Genomic DNA, 19,935 nt, shown 5'->3' on the forward strand with positions numbered 1-19,935 from the left:
AACCTGGAATCAGAAAAAATGTCTGGGCTGTTCCCAGAAGTTAATTTATATTTTGAGGTTATTCCTTTTCAGGTTAAAACTATGGTGACATTCATTTCTAGAATCTGAGGTGACTGATAAGCACACAGATCACAGATGTTCACTTCCAAGCTGAATAAGGTGTTGAAGATGAAGATGGAAATAACATATATGCAGCTAGCTCCCTTTATCTGCAAAGCAACCTTGCAGATAAAGCAACAGTGCTACATGGAAGCTGGACTCCTTCTGCATTAGAAGTCACTGGTATAAGATAAAGTGTAGTGTAGAATATATTCTGGTGTATTTAATAAGAAATCAAGATGACTAACATGTCTTCTCTCTCTTCTCTCTAGAAATCACAAAGCCACCACTAGCACCGAAACCAAAAATTATCGGTCATCTTTCTCCAGTAACTGTCTCCAAATTTTCTCCTTCGCTGCCAAGGGCTGACATTCTTCATAACCCAAACTCTATGTCTAGAGGTCCCAAACCACCTATTGCTCCCAAGCCAAAACTCTCTGCTGACACTGAGGGCAAATCCAGTGTTTATACCAACAATAACTTAAATAAATGCTCAAATGGTAAATTGATCTTTCTTGATGGAGAGCTGTATGAAGGAAATCAATGCCATGCCCATTGCCCGGAACCTGAAGCAGATAATGAATACATTGTAGTTCCTGAAGCTCAGTTGACCAGGAAAGACTGCAATGACTTGCAACACGAGCTTGATCAGAGCTTAGATTCCTCTGCAGAGAATGAAGTTTTGGAAACTCCAGAAGAGGCAGAGAAGGAAGAGGATAACGTTGCTAATGATGAGGACACAAGCAATCAGGAAGTTGAGCACCATAACTCTTTGGATAGTGCTGAACCAATAGAACCAGACTCTGAAGCCTCAACTGTAGACTGTAGCCAGTCTGAAGCACTTTGTGAGGAGACCTTGGATGCCCCTGATGAGAATTATTGTTCTTCCAAGAATGTAGATGAAGATGTTGTAGGTGATTGCAGTGAAACCAAAAACAAGGAGGAAACTTCTAGCAGTCTTGAACTGGTTGAAGACTATAGTGAGATTGACAGTGATAACATTTTGAATAGAGGTAAGGACCTAATGGGTGATATCTGTGAAGATATCATTCCAACACCACTTCCCACAGATGAATCAATCCCAGGTTGTGAAAAGGCAGGGGAGGATGAGGAGGAACTGCCTGAGATTTTAGAAAATGGAGATGGATGTCCAGCACATGATGGTGATCACAGTGTGTATGCACAGCTTGATTTGAATATGGAGGAGGAATTAAAAAATGATGACAGTGCAAGTCTTGACATGCTGCCCAATGAGACCAGTGAGGAAACAGCTCTTGGCTTAGAACTGCTTGAAGGTGAACCCAGTGCTGAGAATGGTTTGGGAGATTCTACCCATCAAGCAGCAGCTGAAGAGGAGAAAGCAGACACAGATGAGTACAATAATACAAACACAGAAAATGCCAGTGATGGCTGCCAGATCACTAAGAGAAGAGATGAGGAGACATCAGAGGTAGCCTGTGAAGCAAGCCAAGACTCTGTGAAAGAGGAGGAAGAAGCTGTGAATGCAGAAAATGTGGATGACGGCTGTCAAATTGCTCCTTTTGAGAATTACTGTGGTGAGGAAGTACCCACAGAACATTCAGATGAGAATCCCCAAACAGAAGGGACCTCTCTGAATGGAAATGGTCAGATTTCTGATACTCTACCTAGTGGTCCAGGGATGGAACCAGAGCTGGAAGATGTGCCTGTTGAAGAGCATAGTGAAAGGGTTGTCGAAACCTCTAAGTCAGATGAGCTGCAACTTGAAGACAATGAAGTGGAAGCAAAAAGCCTCAGCAAAAGTGTCCCAAGTCCAACTCAACAAGTCCCATGTGAGGAAGAGTTAGAAGTCTGTAAGCATGGTAGAATGAATGTAAAACATGGGACCAAAAATGTCTTGCATGAAAATCTAGCACTCCCTGAAGTAGTCATTGTGCCTGAAGAATCAGAGGAAAGAGCAACTAGTAGTGATTCCCTAGATGACCCATATGTGCTTCCCGCAGAAAATGAAATCACTCGTGATGGGCAGACTGATTCAGGAGCTGATCACAGTAAGAGGGATGAATTAGGTATGGATGGTGAAAACAACTTGCTGACCATTGATCGTAAAAGCATTGTCACTAGAACACGGTCACTCTCTGGGAAAATGCCAGGCTACGTGCCAGAAACAGTTCCAGAAGAAACTGGACCTGAAACTGATTTACTGCCTACCTGCAATGGCTCTGGGACTGAAGATGTAAGCAATAATTTATTTTCAGTGGAAGGAAAAACAATGGAAGCCAACAGGGCATTACCAACCAAGTCAAGACGTTTTATTTTATATCCTCGGTCTTATTCTGTTGAAGGGAGAGAAATACCTGTCTCCATTTACAAAGAAAGTGATGGCTATGTACTTGATGATGGTAGAATAAAAAGGACAGAAGACAACTTGTCTTTGCCTTGTGTTAATGGTTCCTCAGGTAGTTTTTCCCAGGGAAATCTTTCATCAGGTGTATCTACTCCATCCTCAGTTGTTGATATACCACCTCCTTTTGAACTTGCCTACATCACCAAAAAGCCAATCACTAAAAGTTCCCCTTCACTTTTGATAGAGAATGAGTCACCTGATAAGTATTCCAAGAAAAAGAAGTCTTCCTTTAAGAGGTTCCTCACTCTAAAATTCAAGAAGAAGACGGAAAATAAAGTCCATGTAGATGTTAATGTTTCCTCTTCGAGGTCCTCATCAGAATCCAGCTATCATGGGCCTCTGAGGCTGCTGGAGCTGGACAGGAGAAGCCTAAGTAGCTCACCTCAACTAAAATCACATGTGGGGAAGCTCCGTGCATCTGAGTCTCCCTCAGCTGTTCTTTTCTATAAGGATGGTAAGAGAAAAGGAACACCCAAGTCCTTCAGCAGGAGTGTGTCAAGGGTGGAGTCCTTTGAGGACCGGTCCAGACCTCCTTTCATGCCACTCCCGTTAACAAAACCTAGATCCATTTCTTTTCCCAATGCTGACACTTCTGACTATGAGAACATTCCAGCTATGAGCTCTGATTATGAAAATATACAAATTCCTCCTCGAAGATCCACAAGAGCAGGAACTTTTACTGAGTTTTTTGAAGATCCCAGCAGGGCATTATCTGCTGCTAATGAGAATGACGGCTATGTGGATATGAGCAGCTTCACTGGCTTTGAGAACAAGCAGCAAACCACAGACCAGGAAACAGAAAGGTATTGTAATATGTTATTATGTAAGACCTGCTAGCCTTGGCCAGAAAGGCAAGGCCTCCCTTGCTAGGTACCGTAGGCAGATCTTCCATGTTGCTTGGCTTATGTCCCTCTCAGGAAATGCTCACAAAGCAAAACTAGAAGAATATATATTAAGCCTTTATCAGTGAAGAAAAAAAAAAAGACAACAAGTTAACTCTTAACTTTGTAAATGCGTGCCAGCAACAGTGGTGGATCTGGATCCTATGGTTTGCAAATACAAGCCAAAAGATCTTTCACTCAGACAGTGGTGAGGCACTGGAACAGGTTGCCCAGAGAGGTGTTGGATGCCCCATCCCTGGAGGTGTGTTCAAGACCAGGTTAGATGAGGCCCTGAGCAACCTGGTCTAGTGGGTGTTATTTATATACGTGTAATTCAACTTTCAAACTACAGCAGTTAAGTATAGACCATAAAATCCCAAACCATGAGCTAATCAGACTAAACAATTAATTTTAAAAGTTGCTTTAAAGCCTGTCGTTAAGGATCTTTGACAGAGTTGCTGATTTCTGAATGAATTAAATAGCTCTGTCTGAAATCATACGCATTGCTAGGATTAATAATAATCTTTCATCCCCTTTCCATTAGGTTATTTGCAAATACAAAAATGTTTCAGAGATATTCCTTTTGATAGTTACATAGGAGCAATGCACTCAAGATGTTTGAATTAATATTCCATTATTACATTCCTATTGTCAGATTATAGCATATAATCAGTGGAGTGCAGAGATACAAATAAGAAGGGTATTTTTAATTAAGATCATGGTAACAGGTAGAAAACAAGGTGCAAAACAAATGAAAAGGAATATTTTTAATGCAGTCACATTTTGTTAGGGCTATGTGAAAATATAAAAGTCTTCAAAGGTATTTCAGACTTGGGGAATGAAAAACTGTTTTTAACACCTCTGAGTCTTGCACACTCATTCTAATACAGCACTTTGTCTATTTGAGAGAGGCAAGAGTTGGTGGTGGGGCAGCATGAGGAAAGACATTTCATCAGTGTTTAAGATGTGGATCAAACGTGCCTGAAGCTGAGGGTTTTGGGATGCAGGCCTGCGACTTAGCTCTTTGGAGATATGGTCTACCTGCGGTGTTGGGATCCCCATTGGTGCTGACACTGGGACGTACATGGTGGAGTACAGTGCAACTTCACAACACACAGCCACATCCCCATGGTAGAGCTTAGCAGAAGTTGCCCTGGCAGGGCCTGACAGCCCATTAGTCACGTTCCTTTCAGCGGTTTGCATTGCACCCAGCACACTGACGTTTGCTCTTGGAAGAGCTGGCCAGTTCTTTGTTTCCATGAAACACCGCCCATTTTGGGTAGTTCTCGAAGAACCAAGTTAAAAATATTAGAAGTACGTAAATTGCTGTGACTTGAGTCCATTTATGAACTTCCTGTGGAAGCCTGTTGTTTCAAGGGGAGAGCCAATCCAAACTGGTTCAGGAAGTCTCAAGGTCAAGGCGTGAACATAGTTTTTCAGGCTGCTGCTTGTTGTGCATGCACTTTTTGCTGTCAGGGAAGAAATGAAGGCTAGGTTCTCCTGAACGAGCCCTTTATCAAGATAACTGGGGTGGAGGGGAAGAGCAGCAGGCAGACAGCAATATACTTATATTGCTGCTGAGAGAGCTATGATTTGATGTATTTGTCAGGATGTTTTGGACAAAGACATGACTGAAAAGCTTTGCTGAAAAGTAAATGGATAGCACATCCAAAAGCATAATGTACTTGGAGACAGTGTATGGTCTAATCTTTTAAGAGCAAACCAAATTGTACAAAGCATGTACATGAACCCATTTACACAATCATACGTGATGTGTAGGTATGCATGTTTTATTTCTTGTAAAAGCAGTTCTCCATAGAATCTCTCTCAATGGAGTTAGGCTTTCTAATACAAATAGCTATCAAGCACAGCTCTACCACAGCCACACAGGGATAACATTGACTTTGAACTCCAGTCTTCTCATATCCTGAGGCTTATTTCAACTGTTTGAGAGTACAAGTGTGTTGGACTAAACCCATGTAATACATGAGGCTTGAGCCCATTAACTTCTCTTTGGTGCATTCACCTGTGGAATGCTGGTGTTTAGCATCTACTCGTACCTTATGGTATTGTGACATTTTTTGGATGAATGGTGCAGTACAAGTCTTTTATTACATTTTAGAGAACAGAATGTGAGAATGCTGTAAAAGATTGTAATTATCCAAGAACCTTCACTGGTGTGTGTGACAGGGGAAAAGAAATGCAGGGGGCTCACAGAAAATGTCAGATGAGAAGATTCACTGTTTAATTTTCTTGTTTAAAAGGAAAAATCATGTGGAGTAGATTTAAACCAATAATTTCTAATTAGAACCAATCAAATTTATAGAAAAAGTCCAATAATGGCACTGCTGGAAATATATCTTAACTTACAGTTACCATTGCCAGGATAGAATGGGGAATATTGTCCTCTGAAGAGCAGTTACTGTGTATCCCCAAAATTTAGCAATCTGGTGTAAACAAACTGATTCAGGTGTATGACAATATAGAACATCATTAGCCTTCTGTACAGTGTAGAAATAATGGGACATAAGTCAAATTGGACAAAATGCCTATCTGCTGAGACTTGGACTCTCAAGTGAATTCTTGTGGGGGCAGTGCAGAGATCCCAATGCTCTGTGCAATTATACCCAGGCTCATGGTAATTCCTAATAACTCTAGAATTGAAGGCTCATGCCTGTAAGCTACCCCCAAGGCTCTGACCTTGTTTTTCACTGCTTTTCAATAGGCAGCCATCTGATGCCTCTCAGCTTTTATACAATAAGGAAAGCTGATCACTCTTCCATATCCTATTCCTCTGCAAACATACTTTTATTCCCAAAGAAATGTACTTCCTCAAGAAGAAGCTGGAGAAAAAGTTGTCTTTAGTAGAAAGCCAGGATAACAATGTGGCTTGTGTGAGACCTTTTCTTTAATTTGGCCAGTTTGAAGGACACAGGTGCTTTGGGACTGATACATCAGTGCTAGGTTCTAAAGCGCTAGCATTGGAGATGATGCTTCATGAGCTAGCAGCTACATTGAATACTTTGTAAGCAATGCTCTTTGTACGTAGTCATAGTAAGTCTGGGCTTGTGCCAAGCATGGGTGCAAGATGATACAAGGACTGTGTCAGTGCAGACTGTTTCTAAAATGTATGCTAAAATCAGATTATAGCTACACAGCAGTAGAACCATTGCCTATAGCTGATGGGCCATAGAGAAAGCAAATCACCCTCCTCTAAAAGTAGAAAAATCCAGTGGGTGAGCAGTCACTTACCCCTCCAGCGGCTATTTAGCTGCCCCACCACTGGATTCATTAACCTGTGTTCTATCAAGTTATGCCACTTAAGTTGTTATATTTTCTCTGCTCCCTGCAGGTCATCAGTTACTGATTTGCTCCAAAACTGCATCCAGGGACAGTTTGCATGACCCTTCTGAAACAGACATACAAAAACACACTAACAAAAGCTTAGCTATTGTTAGAACTATTGCGGAACATGATTTCTATGCCTTAAAATGATCAGGATAACATACTATTCAAAGTTACATATCTTTTTAAGATTAAGGTGAAATTAAAACCATTAGAGTAAGTTTTTCCCAACGTAGCACATATTTTTAACCAGTAAAATCAAGATGTTATATCTCTTTTTCTCTCTGGTCCTTCAAATGAGAAGCATGGTTTATATAAGATAAAATCACCCACTCTTAGAGAGGCACAGTGTGGTATCTAAGCACAGCATATGAAGGATAAGGTGCAAGTGTGTAGATAATTATGTAATAGAAGCTTCAGTATAAAAGGTCCACACCCCAAAATAGCAAAAACCAAGGAAGGACAATCAATGTTTTCATACTTAAAACAGCATGAGAAATATACAGGAATATTTTGTCAGGAATCTTTTATGTCATCTTTCATATACAGGAATCTTTTGTCATAATAGTGAATTAATGCTATTTATATTAACCTCAGAGAAATTCACAGTGCTGTAATCTACATAAAAGACCAGTAAGTTTCCAAATAGAAAGAATGACAGTGATACTGCTATGTTTGTCGAAGTGGCATCGTGTCAGAGATGCTCAGATACTTTAGTGAGCGACAGATAGGCACTCAGACGAAGGCATGCTTATTTGTGGACAAGCACTCCTGAGGTTAATAAAGGTATTTGATATGATTTGAGGAATAATTATTGAAAGAATCAGCTCTTTATCAAAAGCTGATGTGTAATTCATCTCCACTCTCTAACATGTTTAAAAATGAAGTAAGTACTTGCTGAACTCAGGCTCAGTAAGGGTGACTGTTAACCCACAAGGCTCTCTTATTGCTCAGAGCTGGGAGGCACATCTTAAAAGTCTGATGCATACAAGGGCAGAAGCAAATGCTCAGGATTGTTCTTTTGTTAAGTCCAGCTGAGTGAGCCAAATTATGCCTTCATGAAACTGCATCGATTAAAGCAAGGGATGTTGAGGATGCCACCTCTTAATTTCTTTTAAATTTGTTGAATAAATGATTTTCTTCATCAGTTTATCCTCCCCACTTTATTCTCTTTTTCATTTAATTGGTGAAGACATTTGAAACAATTTCATTTAACTTCTAAAATAGGTCAAATGATAGCCGCACCACAGAGTTAATCTCCAAGCATGATATGACTGAAGCCTGTAAGCATCTGCCTTCAAATGCCTGTAATAGATCATAGTCTTTTTATGCTTTCCTTGTTGCTGAAAAGTTCTGGAGATCAGTATTTTGGAAGGTTGTAGTTTGTATGCTCAGTCTGTCATGCATGAAAATGTAGCTGTACTTGTGGTTCATAAAACAACTTCCCTCCCTTCTCCTATTAGAAAGGAAACCACAACTCCATCTGAAATAGTGGTCTGTTTTACTGCTACCTCAAATTAAACTCACTTAAACTACCTCTCTTAAATTCATTCTAAGAGAATTAGAGTTGAAAGGGTTTCTGTAAAGGATCTTAGAAGAGTTACCAAGACGGTAACTGTAGCTGCACATCAGTTCTACTCTTTTCACTGAAAAACCAGCATATGGGCAAAGACCCTGGAAGGCTCCAAAGGCACTGCAAACATCCCTGAAGCGTTCAAGTTTGGAGATGGGACGAAGTCCCATAAAAATGGGATAATGGCTTCTGATGGAACAGAGGAAATATGGATCAAGGACTGGGTCTAGAGACAAGGGAGAGAGACATTTTCATTTGTGATCTGGTGAATATGATCGAAAATAAAATCCCAGTAGCTTTCATCCATTGTTGCACTTCACAGCATAAACCTTAAAGTTGATTGCAGAACAGGGGCTCCCAGTGCTATACCCTGACTTCAGGCTGTGCACAACCTATTGAAATTCTTGATAATAGCTACAGCCAGCTCTGACATGAGTCATGTCTTTATTTCTGTTTACCTTAGAATTGTCTGAATTGCCACAGGGAATTAGAAGTTGATAGCAGTTAATACAGGATTTCCAGCTGCTCAGAGACAGGGAGCAGTCTGCAGGAGATAACCCCTTGGTGCTCAGATCCGGGCACGAGGCATGCTTTACCTTGTATTGTTGGGCAATAGAGGGGTGGAGAATTGTCTTTCAAAGACAGCAAGGATAGAGATGGCTCTTAAATGCTTTTTGATGGTTGATCATTTCAAGCAAGCAACTTTGAAAAGTGTCTCTGGACAGTGTTGGTAATGTTATACTGCTAACGAAGGAGAGGTTTTAATACATGTCCAGCTTTAGATGTCAAGTTGATGGTGGCAGCATGGTCTCTCTTCCGTTTCCTCACATCCATGGAGCTGTTTGTCCTGGTTCGTGTTGGGGATACAGGTGTGGGGGGACAGTACAGGTAGCCAGGAAAGCAGCATGCTCCCCCAGCACAGCTTTGCATTGCACATCACCATTCTGCACACACAGCAGATGTGTCCCAGCACAGCATCAGCGTGCTGGTTACAGCCACAGCTTTGTTAGGAGAAGTCACTGTGCCGTAAGTGTCTTGGGAAATGATCCCAAGCCTCAGTAGATGGTTTTGTTAGCAGCTGGATTTCATTCTGTTGGCAACTTTTCTCATCAAATTACAGCGCAGAGAAGGAAGAATATGTACACATGTGATCTTCTTCATGTCCTGAGGGATTATAAACTCAGGTAGTCCTATTTGTGCTTTCTGTTTTTGTTATATAGGCCAAGAATCTATTTCCAGTGGGGTTCCGTGGGAAAGGGAGTGAGCCTGCTGTGGCACAGCATATTTGCCCTGGATTATGTTTACAGGTCATAGAAAGTCATATTGGTGTGTTTTAAGCATTCCTAGCACCACACAGAAAAAGCATGTACAGTGCAGACAGGTTGATGAGACTGGAGACAGCCGAAATGTAGCGTTGTCTGAAATAGTCAGATCCTTTACTGTCAATTTGTGTTTTGTGCATGCCTTTCTCCTCTCCTGCCCCCACCCTGAGCCTTCCTGAGATTTACTGAATGAGAGATTGCACATTACAATTCTGCAGCCTTTCCAGAATCCACTGGTCAATAATATAGGCTCAATCTCCTGTAGCATTAAAAATGCAATAGTACTCTGTTGTTGTTACAAATCTAATCTAATAGTTTATGGTTTACTGTGCCATTTAACAAAGTTATTTACGATGTACAGTGCATTTTTTATTATCCTTCAAGAATTCTGCTTTTTCAGACCCAAGGGGGTTTAACATAAAAGCTACCTTAAGACTGGCTGTTCAGTGACATACAACAATTAATTTCATCTTAATGGACCAATTAGAGCTAATGGATGGGAGAACACATTTAAGAAGCATTGTCTGTTTTGCCAAGACACCTATTAAAGAGCTTTTAAAAGGACCCTTTCGCTTGAGTAGTTTACTGAATTAATTAGATGGTATCCGTCAAAGGCCTAGAGCAAGCAAACTGAGACCTATCATCCTTGAACACCGTCTGTTGCTCTGTCAGACTCATGCTACAACAATTTTATCTTTGGCTTATCAGTATCACAGGCATGTCCTCAAACTTGTCCTTTTTTGCAAAGGAAGTACAGCTAGGTACTAATGTACAGAAGCAAGTGACAGTTTCTTGGATCTGTGTTCAGCAGTCTCCAGCCAGCCATTTTCAACTATCTCAAATTAAATACCTATTCAGTCTGTTGACAGTTTGTCCTTGTGTCTTGAATAGTTAGTAAATTGGGCTCTAAAACTCTGATAATATCACATTGCATCTTCCTGCTAGGGTCTCTACGCATGTGGACCTACTCTGATGTCTCTGATCAAAGTTTTTCAGTGAGGCTTGTAAATCCTGTTATGTTTTGGGTACCAGTCTGTACATTTAGATCTGGCTAAAAGAGCATAGAAAGCTTTCCTCCTTAGCATACATGTCTTCAGAAGTAATAGACTGCATGCAGTAAAATATATACTTGAAGTCACATCTTCTGGTCCTTAAATAGAAAAGGAATACGAGAGCTAGAAGTGAGCATCTAAAAATCTTCCCTTTAAACTTTCTGCTTCATGTTTTCAGGCTTAAAAAAATCAGACAATGGCAGTGATGTGAAAACACGTCATAGTGAATACACTCAGGGTAAAAAGCCACAGTGAGAGTGACATATGGATTTTGAAAAGTCCGCAGAGATGACAAAAAAGTATTTTAAATTGTGCTGGACAAGCAACTTATCTTGCCTTTCAATTGAAGTTCTAAGAAAAATCATTGCTTCAGTATCCCCAAGAGAAATAGAAGAATATATGTGGCTAACTGAAAAGACCAAGAAAAACATTTTGTATAAAATAAAGGAATTCTGTTTGGTTCCCAACATTTTTTTCTGATTGTTTCACTTGCTAAGTAAAAAAAAATATATATATACAGAGACTGAAGTAAATTCTGAACTAAAGCATATTTTTGAATTGCAAAATTAAGATGGTTTTGATTTTCCAGAACTATTCGGGAACCAGGATTAATTAATAGAGTAATCCCAACTAAATGTCACAAGTCTACAATTTATTAATAATGCTAGGTCTTTTTTTTTTTTTTTTTCCAACTGAAAAAGCATCATCCAAACAAAATTGTAGCTGGCTCTAATTTTAACCTGGGGACTGATACTGATGTCTTAGGAGACAGAGCAGAGCCACTGAGCATTTTGAGTCTGCCCTACATGTTAGTAGTTAATCTCTGTTTCTTTCCTTCTGAAAATATTCTGCTCTAATGACTGGATGAATCTCTGAAACAAACAAACCAGTTCACTCAATGTTTCCCCCAGATATCAGGAAAGAAATGCCAGATACAAGGTCTTGGTTAGTTTAGAATTCCAGGAGCACTATGTGTTTTCCTGGTAAGGCTGCAGAGTAGGTGAGTCTCAAGTCCAATATGCACTTTCTAGTCCAAAGGAAATCCCTGCTGGAAGGACAACTATGAAGATAAGAGTTTCTTAGTAGTATCGGTTCCTTCTGTATGTTCTCTGATCTCTCTGAAGACTGACAGGAAAAGCCACAAAGCATTCCTGCCTTTATGCCAGGGAGATATTTATGCACCCAGCTTGCAGGAGCTCAGGAACATTAAAACCCAAGAGACTGGGTGCTGCTCTGTCCAGGACTGGCCTGTGTGAGGGGCAGAGCAGCATCCCATACAGTCTCCTCAGACTGTCTGAGGTCACTGAACCTTGCAGCACCAGCACTAAGAAGCCCTGTTACAATGGTATAGGAAAGATGACTGCATTGTTCAGTGTTTTCTCAGTCCATAAGCAAATGACAGGACAAGTGTATGCTGGACAAGCAACAGACAGCTCAGTTTTGAGCTCATGTTTTGAGGGATCTGCTATAAAAACCTCTCCAACTCTCTCATGGTCGCAAAATGATGTTGGGGATCTTAGCATGAGGCTAAGGCAGATTTAGCACTATCACTGCTTCAGACAGTCTCTGTGGGGGAGGCTTAGGCCAGGGCTGGCGATCTACAACAGCCCCCAAGAGTGAAGGACATTTTGGTCAATAATGAGGGCGGTTGTATGATCTGTACAAATTCCTTCATGACTCTAGCAACACAAACAGCTGGAATAATGCTTACAGCAATAAGAGAGGAGTTTGTTTAAGTCTCACTCCAGTCAAAAATACTTTGTTCAGTTTTTGTTTGTTTGTTTAAATAGGGAATATTACTACTGTCATTTTGATAGGTTTTCTTGTGATCCCAACTTCACTGCATTTTCCCCCTGGTTTGTTTCCCAGACCTGGCTGCATGATGCTGATAAAGCAACTGACCCTGCTAGCACAGAGAAATGACAATTTCCCTTCCATCTTGGACTCCTCCAGGGCACTGTGGTGTTCATTATACTGAAGTTGCTGTGGGAATTCTCCATGGAAAGCATGGGATAAAAAACTGGCAATAAAATGAAAACAGAACATAAAGATTCTGGTTCCAACTTTTAGTGACTAGGTTACACTGCCAAAAATAAACAAAGACAGAATAATCAGGAACATACCACTGTCTCTGATCTAAGATATGTGTCATGTCACCACACTGTTTCTTTTCATGAAATATATTATCTAACTGGATCCAGAAATCATCCTCAGAAAAACACTGGTAAATGTGTCGTAGTCGGAAAAGTAACTACCTAAGTGGAATCTGGATGAGAAAACAATACTGTGCCAGATGCTCATTTTCAGCACATGGGTATTCTTTGTTGACTTCTGCCTCTGAGGATATGAACATCTATTTATCATTTGACTGCCCTGATAGTTCAGGCTAGCACCTGAAAATAGAACAAGCTGGCACATATTCCACAAGGAGAAAATTCACGAAAGTGTTCTATGTGAACAACATATCTGTTCCGACATAAAATTAAGGAAGTTTTAAGTTTACTTCTATATATTGTAATCTAAGATTTAGAAAACTCAGTCGGTACGTATGTCTGGTTTTCATCCCATATCACCTTGGATCAGTCCAAGTGATCCCAGTCAGGAATGGGAATCTGAGTTTCTCACAACCAACAGGTTTTTGGTCTCAAGGTGACCAAACCCAGGCACAGTTCTGCTTCATTTCTAAAACATATGAAATAATTTATCTTCAGTTTTCTGAGGCGCAAAAATAAATTTCTAAGCTTCAGAAGTTCCAGCAAGGAAAAACAGTTGGCTTCTGGTAAAGTCCTCTGCAAACTGAACTAAGAGCTCAGATTCTGCAATAATCAAAGTTTACCATTCTACATATAACAAATAAAATATGTGATGGGCCAGGGACTTCCGAGAGTAGGGTCATGATAGGAAGTTGGAAAGATTTGCTGGAAATTCTCAGGGCATCTCCAACTTTAAAATGCTGATTCTCATTTGAGTCATAACTGAACAGATTGTTTACAGCAGAGACCACTATATCTGCTGCAAAACCTCATGCTACATCATGTGGTAAAGGGCAAACAAGATATTTTCATGGTGGTTAGAGTTACTACCTCTTGACCTTTTTTTTTTTTTTTGCCAGTGGCTTCAACACCACAGTTTGTAAATTAGCACCTATCGGCAAAGAGGTTGTTGAGTATTTCAGCTCAACATGACTCATGGCATGCTAGCCATGTAGCGAACCACCTGGTAGTGTCTGAAGCACTCAGGTTATCGCATCTCTTATTCTGATAATATACATTCATTCCCAGATGAGGGAAAGAACTAACAGCCAGGGTTTGAAGCAGCAGGCAGAGGAAAGATGCAGAAAATCACAACACAAGCTGGTGGCAAGGCATACCTGGATATTTTCAGGGCTGTAGAAGGTAGGCCATTTCACTGCATTTTCCATGCTTCACACGCATACTGTCTATCCCTGCACTGTTCTCCTTTTTGATTAACTGTATAATATGTTGGTCTTCCTGCCCATGGTATCTTCTGAAATACACTGCAGAGATAAGCAGGATAGTACATAATGTACATCCAGGACGCACGTGTGTGTACACCCCATCACCCCATGGCCTTTTGCAGACCACATTAAAGTTCAGAATGTGGTGCTAAAACAAGCTGATCTATTTCAAAACTGCCTCTCCCCATCCTCCTCCCTGACCTTGGCCATGCCCTCCTCTTCCTCATTGGTCTAGGGGCTTGTCTGACCCAATTCAAATAAATAAACCAGCAAAACCTATTTGCTTTTCTGGTGCTGATCTAGTTTTAGGTTCAGGATGCAGGCCGTGCTCACTAGCTTTATTGGTCAAATGGTAACAAAAGCACAGCCAGACTCTCCATATATTATACATATGCTGTCAGATCTCTGCAATAGGCACATACAGAGAGAAAGGGTTTTTTTGCTCCCTGGAAAGTGAAACAATAAATGGGGAGCAAATCCTAACTCTGCCTTCACGCAGAACACTTTATTACAGAGATAGGATCAAGGTTAAGCCACAGAAAATCCCTTGATGAGTGCCAGCTCTTGTCTTTCATATTCGTGCTTCAAGTTGTCATAACTGGACCGTGGCTTCTGGCCACATCATTGCACAAGGTGCCTGGGCTGACAGTTCTGATGCTGTTTATATTACTGGCTGCTTCTGCTCACCCCCAGAGCAGAAGGCTGTGCTGTATGTTCCATGATGGTCTGTTTGCTGATCTCTCTGCTAAATCAGCAGTGTCAATGAATGTGCCACTTGAAGAATGATGGCAAGAATCGGTGATAATTTAGCCTGCATGGGAGGTGTGAGGGTTATTTGAACTGGGTAGAGGGAGAGAGGAACACTGAAGCTCTCTTGAGGAATTATTAGACTGTATTTAAAGTGCTTCAGAGGCTTGTTTCTCTTTCCTGTAATGTCCTTATTGCATGGAGCACTGTTTCCTAGCAAAGCTCATTCCTCATCTGTTCTTGTTCGTTTACAGTTTATACATTGTATATTTTCATCTTTCAAACCTCTTACTCCTAGGTCAGGAAGTCTGCCACAAATTCTATGTCTGACTATGCATTTAGACTTACTCATTGCTTTAATACATGCAGCATGCAGCAGATGAAAGTTCTAGTCCCATTTTGAGATTCCCTGATATCTATGCATTAAAATTTCACCCTTTGGGACTATTTTATGTCAGTATTCCAGTTTAGAGATGAACAATAAAGATACAGGAGTGCTAAACATCTGATTTCATGCAACAAGGTGTTGTTTATCTTTGGCATATTTATAATCTACCTGCAATTTGAGTGCTGTGAAAAATTCTTCTTCAACTTTCCATTAAAATCTGAAATCAAACAAGCATCCAGATCAATATAAGAAGGACATAAAACTATTAGAAAGTATCCAAAGAGGCCTACAAAGCTGGTGAAGGGTCTAGAGGGGAAGACGTATGAGAAGTGGCTGAGGTCCCTTGGTTGTTTGTTCAGTGTGGAAAAGAAGAGGCTGAGAGGAGGCCTCATGGCAGCCTGCAGCTCCCTCACCAGGGGAGCGGAGGGGCAGGCGCTGAGCTCTTCTCTGGGGACAATGACAGGACCTGAGGGAACAGCATGGAGCTGGGACAGGGGAGGGTCAGGCTGCGTGTTAGAAAAAGGTTCTTCACCGAGTGGATGGTTGGGCACTGAATGGGCTCCCCAGGGATGTGGCCATGACACTGAGCCTGCTGGAATTCAAGGAGCATTTGGACAATGTTCTCAGACATATGGTCTGATTTTTGCATGGTCCTGTGCAGAGCCAGGAGTTGGACTTGGTGATCCTTGTGGGTTCCTTCCAACTCAAGAGATTCTCTGATTCAATGATCAAAGTAGGTTGTATTTTTTTTACTTTCTCATGTTGATCTAGGAACTGTGATGGACTTAGTTGTTTTGAGGCAAATGTAGAATGCTGATCTCAGGGTTTGAATTTGAAAGGAATATTGGTCAATAGGTTTCCAATATTTTGTCTTTAAAATATTAAATGTCACTTTGGGGCCCCACCCAAATCAAAAGTATTGGGTTCAAAATTAGCACTTGAAATTTGTCCTATAAATCCATGTCATGATGGCTTTTTTTACCATAAAAATTACTTTGGAGATCCACTAAAATGATTTGGAATCTTAATATCATTAATTGAGCCTCAAAAATTCTGACAGGGTCCAACCAAATTCTTATTTTGACTTATTGAAAGCAGAAGTCATTCCCATATACGTGTCTGCAGTCCTACATGTGAGCTACTGGTTGGTTGTTTTTTCTTCTGCGTAGTCAGTAGCCTCGGGTGCATTTTGACACCTTGTCAGCATCCACTACCTCTCCATTAACTCCACTCTAACCTCAGTGCCATTCTCAACCTGAGGTACATGTCAAATGAAGGGTTTATGCTGAGTTACTGCAAGGTTAACTCTTTGATCACAGCACAGAAATATGTATAACACTGTGAAAGTCCCTTGCCAGCTGCTACTGAAGGCACCCACACTGCACACTTGGGCACTCTTATACTGCCAGCTCTGAAAGAGTGATGTTGCTACTGCATTGAAAGCAACACCTTGAAATTGCACATGACAAGTGTCATCTCTACTTTGGAAGTGGCAATTATAAATCACAGGTATCCTGCTGCTTCTAATAATACTTCTGAAATTCTATAGTCTGTTCTTATTCTCCCCTGTACATAACCAACTCTTCTACTTCATGCATGAATGAAATTGAAGTCAATAATGCTGTAACAATGCTTAGAGATAATTCTCTTATTTTGCCTCATTACCTTATGAGGTGTTTGTAATTTCACTTATAAGCAAGGCAGTACTTTCAAGAGATTCATATATTGTCTGCATCTGGTAGCAGATTCAGACATGAAGAACTAGTGGTGTGTCACTAACAGCAGCTACTTTTCTTCATTTAAGAATAAAATCTGCTTTTTTAAAAGGGAGGAAAGGAAGACTGAAAACTGCCTTGACCTTCTTCGGAAGTATCATTTTCTCTGTTATCTAAGAAGTTTTAGGAACACTAATTTTAAGTCCTTTCCTGACACAGCTCCAAACAGTTAAAAAAAATCCAAGAATGTTTTCCACCACAAAACCAAGCCCTCTGTCTTCTGCCAGTTCTGCAGGCTCTTGGAATTGGGTTCCAAGAATTCAGATTTCTGTTAATAAGCAGATCATTAAAAATTCTGTCTGCAGCGAATGTTTGATTCAAGTTCAGTTCTGTGTTTGCATTCTACCAACACTGTTTCCAAAATGACATCCTCTTTTGAGTTTTCATGTCTATTTTTGCTTAAGAATTATGCCAAGCTGGATCTTCTGTAAGGGTTAGGATGAGTTGGATCCATTTCATGTTGTAATAATCACATTTGCCTAATTGAAATCTAATCAATCTTGGTGACTAGATTCCAGAATCAGAAGTGTATTCTAAGCAGTATTCTGAGTTTCATGACCGCATGTGTAAAAGTACAGAGCAGCTGCTGTATTGTACAAACCTAGGCACCAAAGAACAAACAGGACGTGTAAAGATACTCTGGTTCTATGTAACTCAGTGTAGTCAATAGCCTCCTTGTGCAACCACCACACAGATCAGATCTGGACCCAGATTCTTACCTATTTAAAATTTTAAAACTCTGTTATGCTTGTAAGACAGCAGAATTTTATGTCGGACTTAATAGTCCACAAACACCAAGCGTCTCCAGGAAAGTCCACCATGTGGTACAAGGATGTCTTTGTTCTGCCCAGCACCATTTGTAAAACTACCACAAAATGATTTATGTAGAACTTTTTCTGAAGTGTCTATCTGCACTTTTTAATAAATTGCAATTCCTTGGGCCAAAAGGACTGCCTAAATTGTTGGTGTTTATCTCCAATGTGTGTCTTTGTGCAGAAATCATACCAGCTGCCTGCCTGCCAGCAATTAGGGGTATATAACTCAAGAACACAGCCTCCAACTCATGAACGTGCTGCCTCCTCCTTCCCCCCCCGCCCCCCCAAAGTCAGGGTGAATTCCTGCTAAATTTTACACCAGTATATACAATGTCAGTGTCACTAAGGTAAGTCATTTATACAGGAGAATAGAGCAAAAGTGCTGAGCAGTTTCACTATCAGAGGCCATCTGTACTGTCACTTAGAGGGTGCTCAGCAGATCCCTTGAAACCTGTCCTGATAATCCGTGGACATTTTCCTTGTAATCTTCTGTGCAGAGAGGAATGATGCAGATGTATGACCTGCACTGTCCGAGAAGGAAGATTTCACAGCAAAAAATAGAGACCATTGTTGCTGCCAAGCACTCAGGGCTTCACTCCACCCGTCTCAATTCAGGTTTCCAAGCATTGCAAGGGTTCAGCCTAGCAAAAGGTGACCAGAGATGGGGAACAACATGGGTGCTGGGGGACAACATGGCTGGGATTTAACAAGGGAAAAAAGAAAAAAAAAAGAAAAAAGGAAAAGAATAAGAAGATCTGCACTGATACCTTGAGGAAAATTTCTGCTGGTGCTGTAGGACAGAAAAGTTTTGTGTTTCTGTGAAACTAATGATTTAGTAAAAGTAAAAGCACTGTGGTGGTGGACACACAATATAAATAATGTGCTCAGATGAATCTATAAAAGGCAGAGCTGCCTTTAATAACCTATTATGTATTATCAGCCGCCCCATTGTACCTTCTGGCATGGTGGGGCGCTGGGTGCGGTGCAGCTGAGCGTCAGCCCTCTCCAGTTCATTGCCAGGTCATCTCTGGGGAGGAAGTGTTCCCTGTTTACAGGAAATGCAGGACAAGGGCTGGAGGACCAAGCTGAGCGCAAGCTGAGGTTGCTGCAGCTTGCTGCCTCTCTGGTGAGGCTGGGAGCAGGGAGGGGGTGTGCCACTTGTCTGAGGCCCAAGGACGCGGTGTTTTGTTTTCATGCATGTCCAGCTTTTACTGTTGCTTTGTTTTTCCTAGTGGTTTAAAGCCCCAGGATCAGGGAGGGTAACTGCTGGCAGACACTTGGGCACCCCAGGGTACCTGAGACTGGTCATGCGGGTTTGTGCGGGCAGCCTAATGTGCACCATCCATCCTTGTCCATCTCAGCACACCTGGGCCATGATTAGTGAAACCTCACTGTCAGGCCTTCTCTTATCCCTCCTCCACTTGTACTGCCACAGGGTGCACCAGGATGTTCCCTGAGATGGAGCCCAAACCCGTGTGCTCCTTTGTAGCCTGCCCTCCCTTACTGAACCAGAGCTGCACCAGTCAGAGTGCCTCTGGGAGCAGTTGCTGAAGGTGGGAGGGTTTGGTCCCTGCAGTTTTTCAGAGCAAAGTGAAAGCCTGACACACTTGACCAGCAATCCACTTCCCCTCTTCCATGCCAATGCAAGAAAGCAAAATTCAAATGGTGAAGCTTACGCCATGAGGAGGAACTCCTTTCTGAGTTTGGCAACCAAACAGCTTATGCCTTAGAGTATGAAATGTGATTATCCGTGTGCTACCTTGCCTTGTTAGGGTATGTATGGTACTAGTAGACAACATTTTTTCCTGCCCTTTTCAGACTTCAGCTGCGATATTTGTCTTGTTGTGCTATAACACGGAACTGATTGGTTCAACACATCCTGTGCTAATAGGCATTTCCTTTTATTGGCTTTAAATGCATTTGACTTTAATTTCCTTCAGTAATGAGCCTTCCTTTTGCAGAGGGTATTCAAAAAATAATCATCTATAAATAGGGCAAAACCAAGGAAATAAATTACCAATTTTAATAAAACAGGGTCGTTCAGCACCCCATTGACTCTCCCAATTACCATCAA

The 19,935-nt window shown here is 41.2% G+C and overlaps 1 protein-coding gene across 6 annotated transcripts in view; it reads left to right on the forward strand.

The window, feature by feature from the left end:
• The window catches only part of FGD5 (FYVE, RhoGEF and PH domain containing 5), a 100,485-nt gene that overhangs the window by 8,324 nt on the left and 72,226 nt on the right, over nt 1–19,935 (forward strand). For all 6 annotated transcript variants that reach the window (XM_035546624.2, XM_050712676.1, XM_050712673.1 and 3 more), the window contains exon 2: nt 372–3,288. In XM_035546624.2, the coding sequence (XP_035402517.1) occupies nt 372–3,288 (2,917 nt within the window). The remainder of the gene's footprint in view (nt 1–371; nt 3,289–19,935) is intronic.

Source organism: Cygnus atratus, chromosome 10, assembly GCF_013377495.2.
Source record: "Cygnus atratus isolate AKBS03 ecotype Queensland, Australia chromosome 10, CAtr_DNAZoo_HiC_assembly, whole genome shotgun sequence".
NCBI classification, from domain to species: Eukaryota; Metazoa; Chordata; class Aves; order Anseriformes; family Anatidae; genus Cygnus; species Cygnus atratus.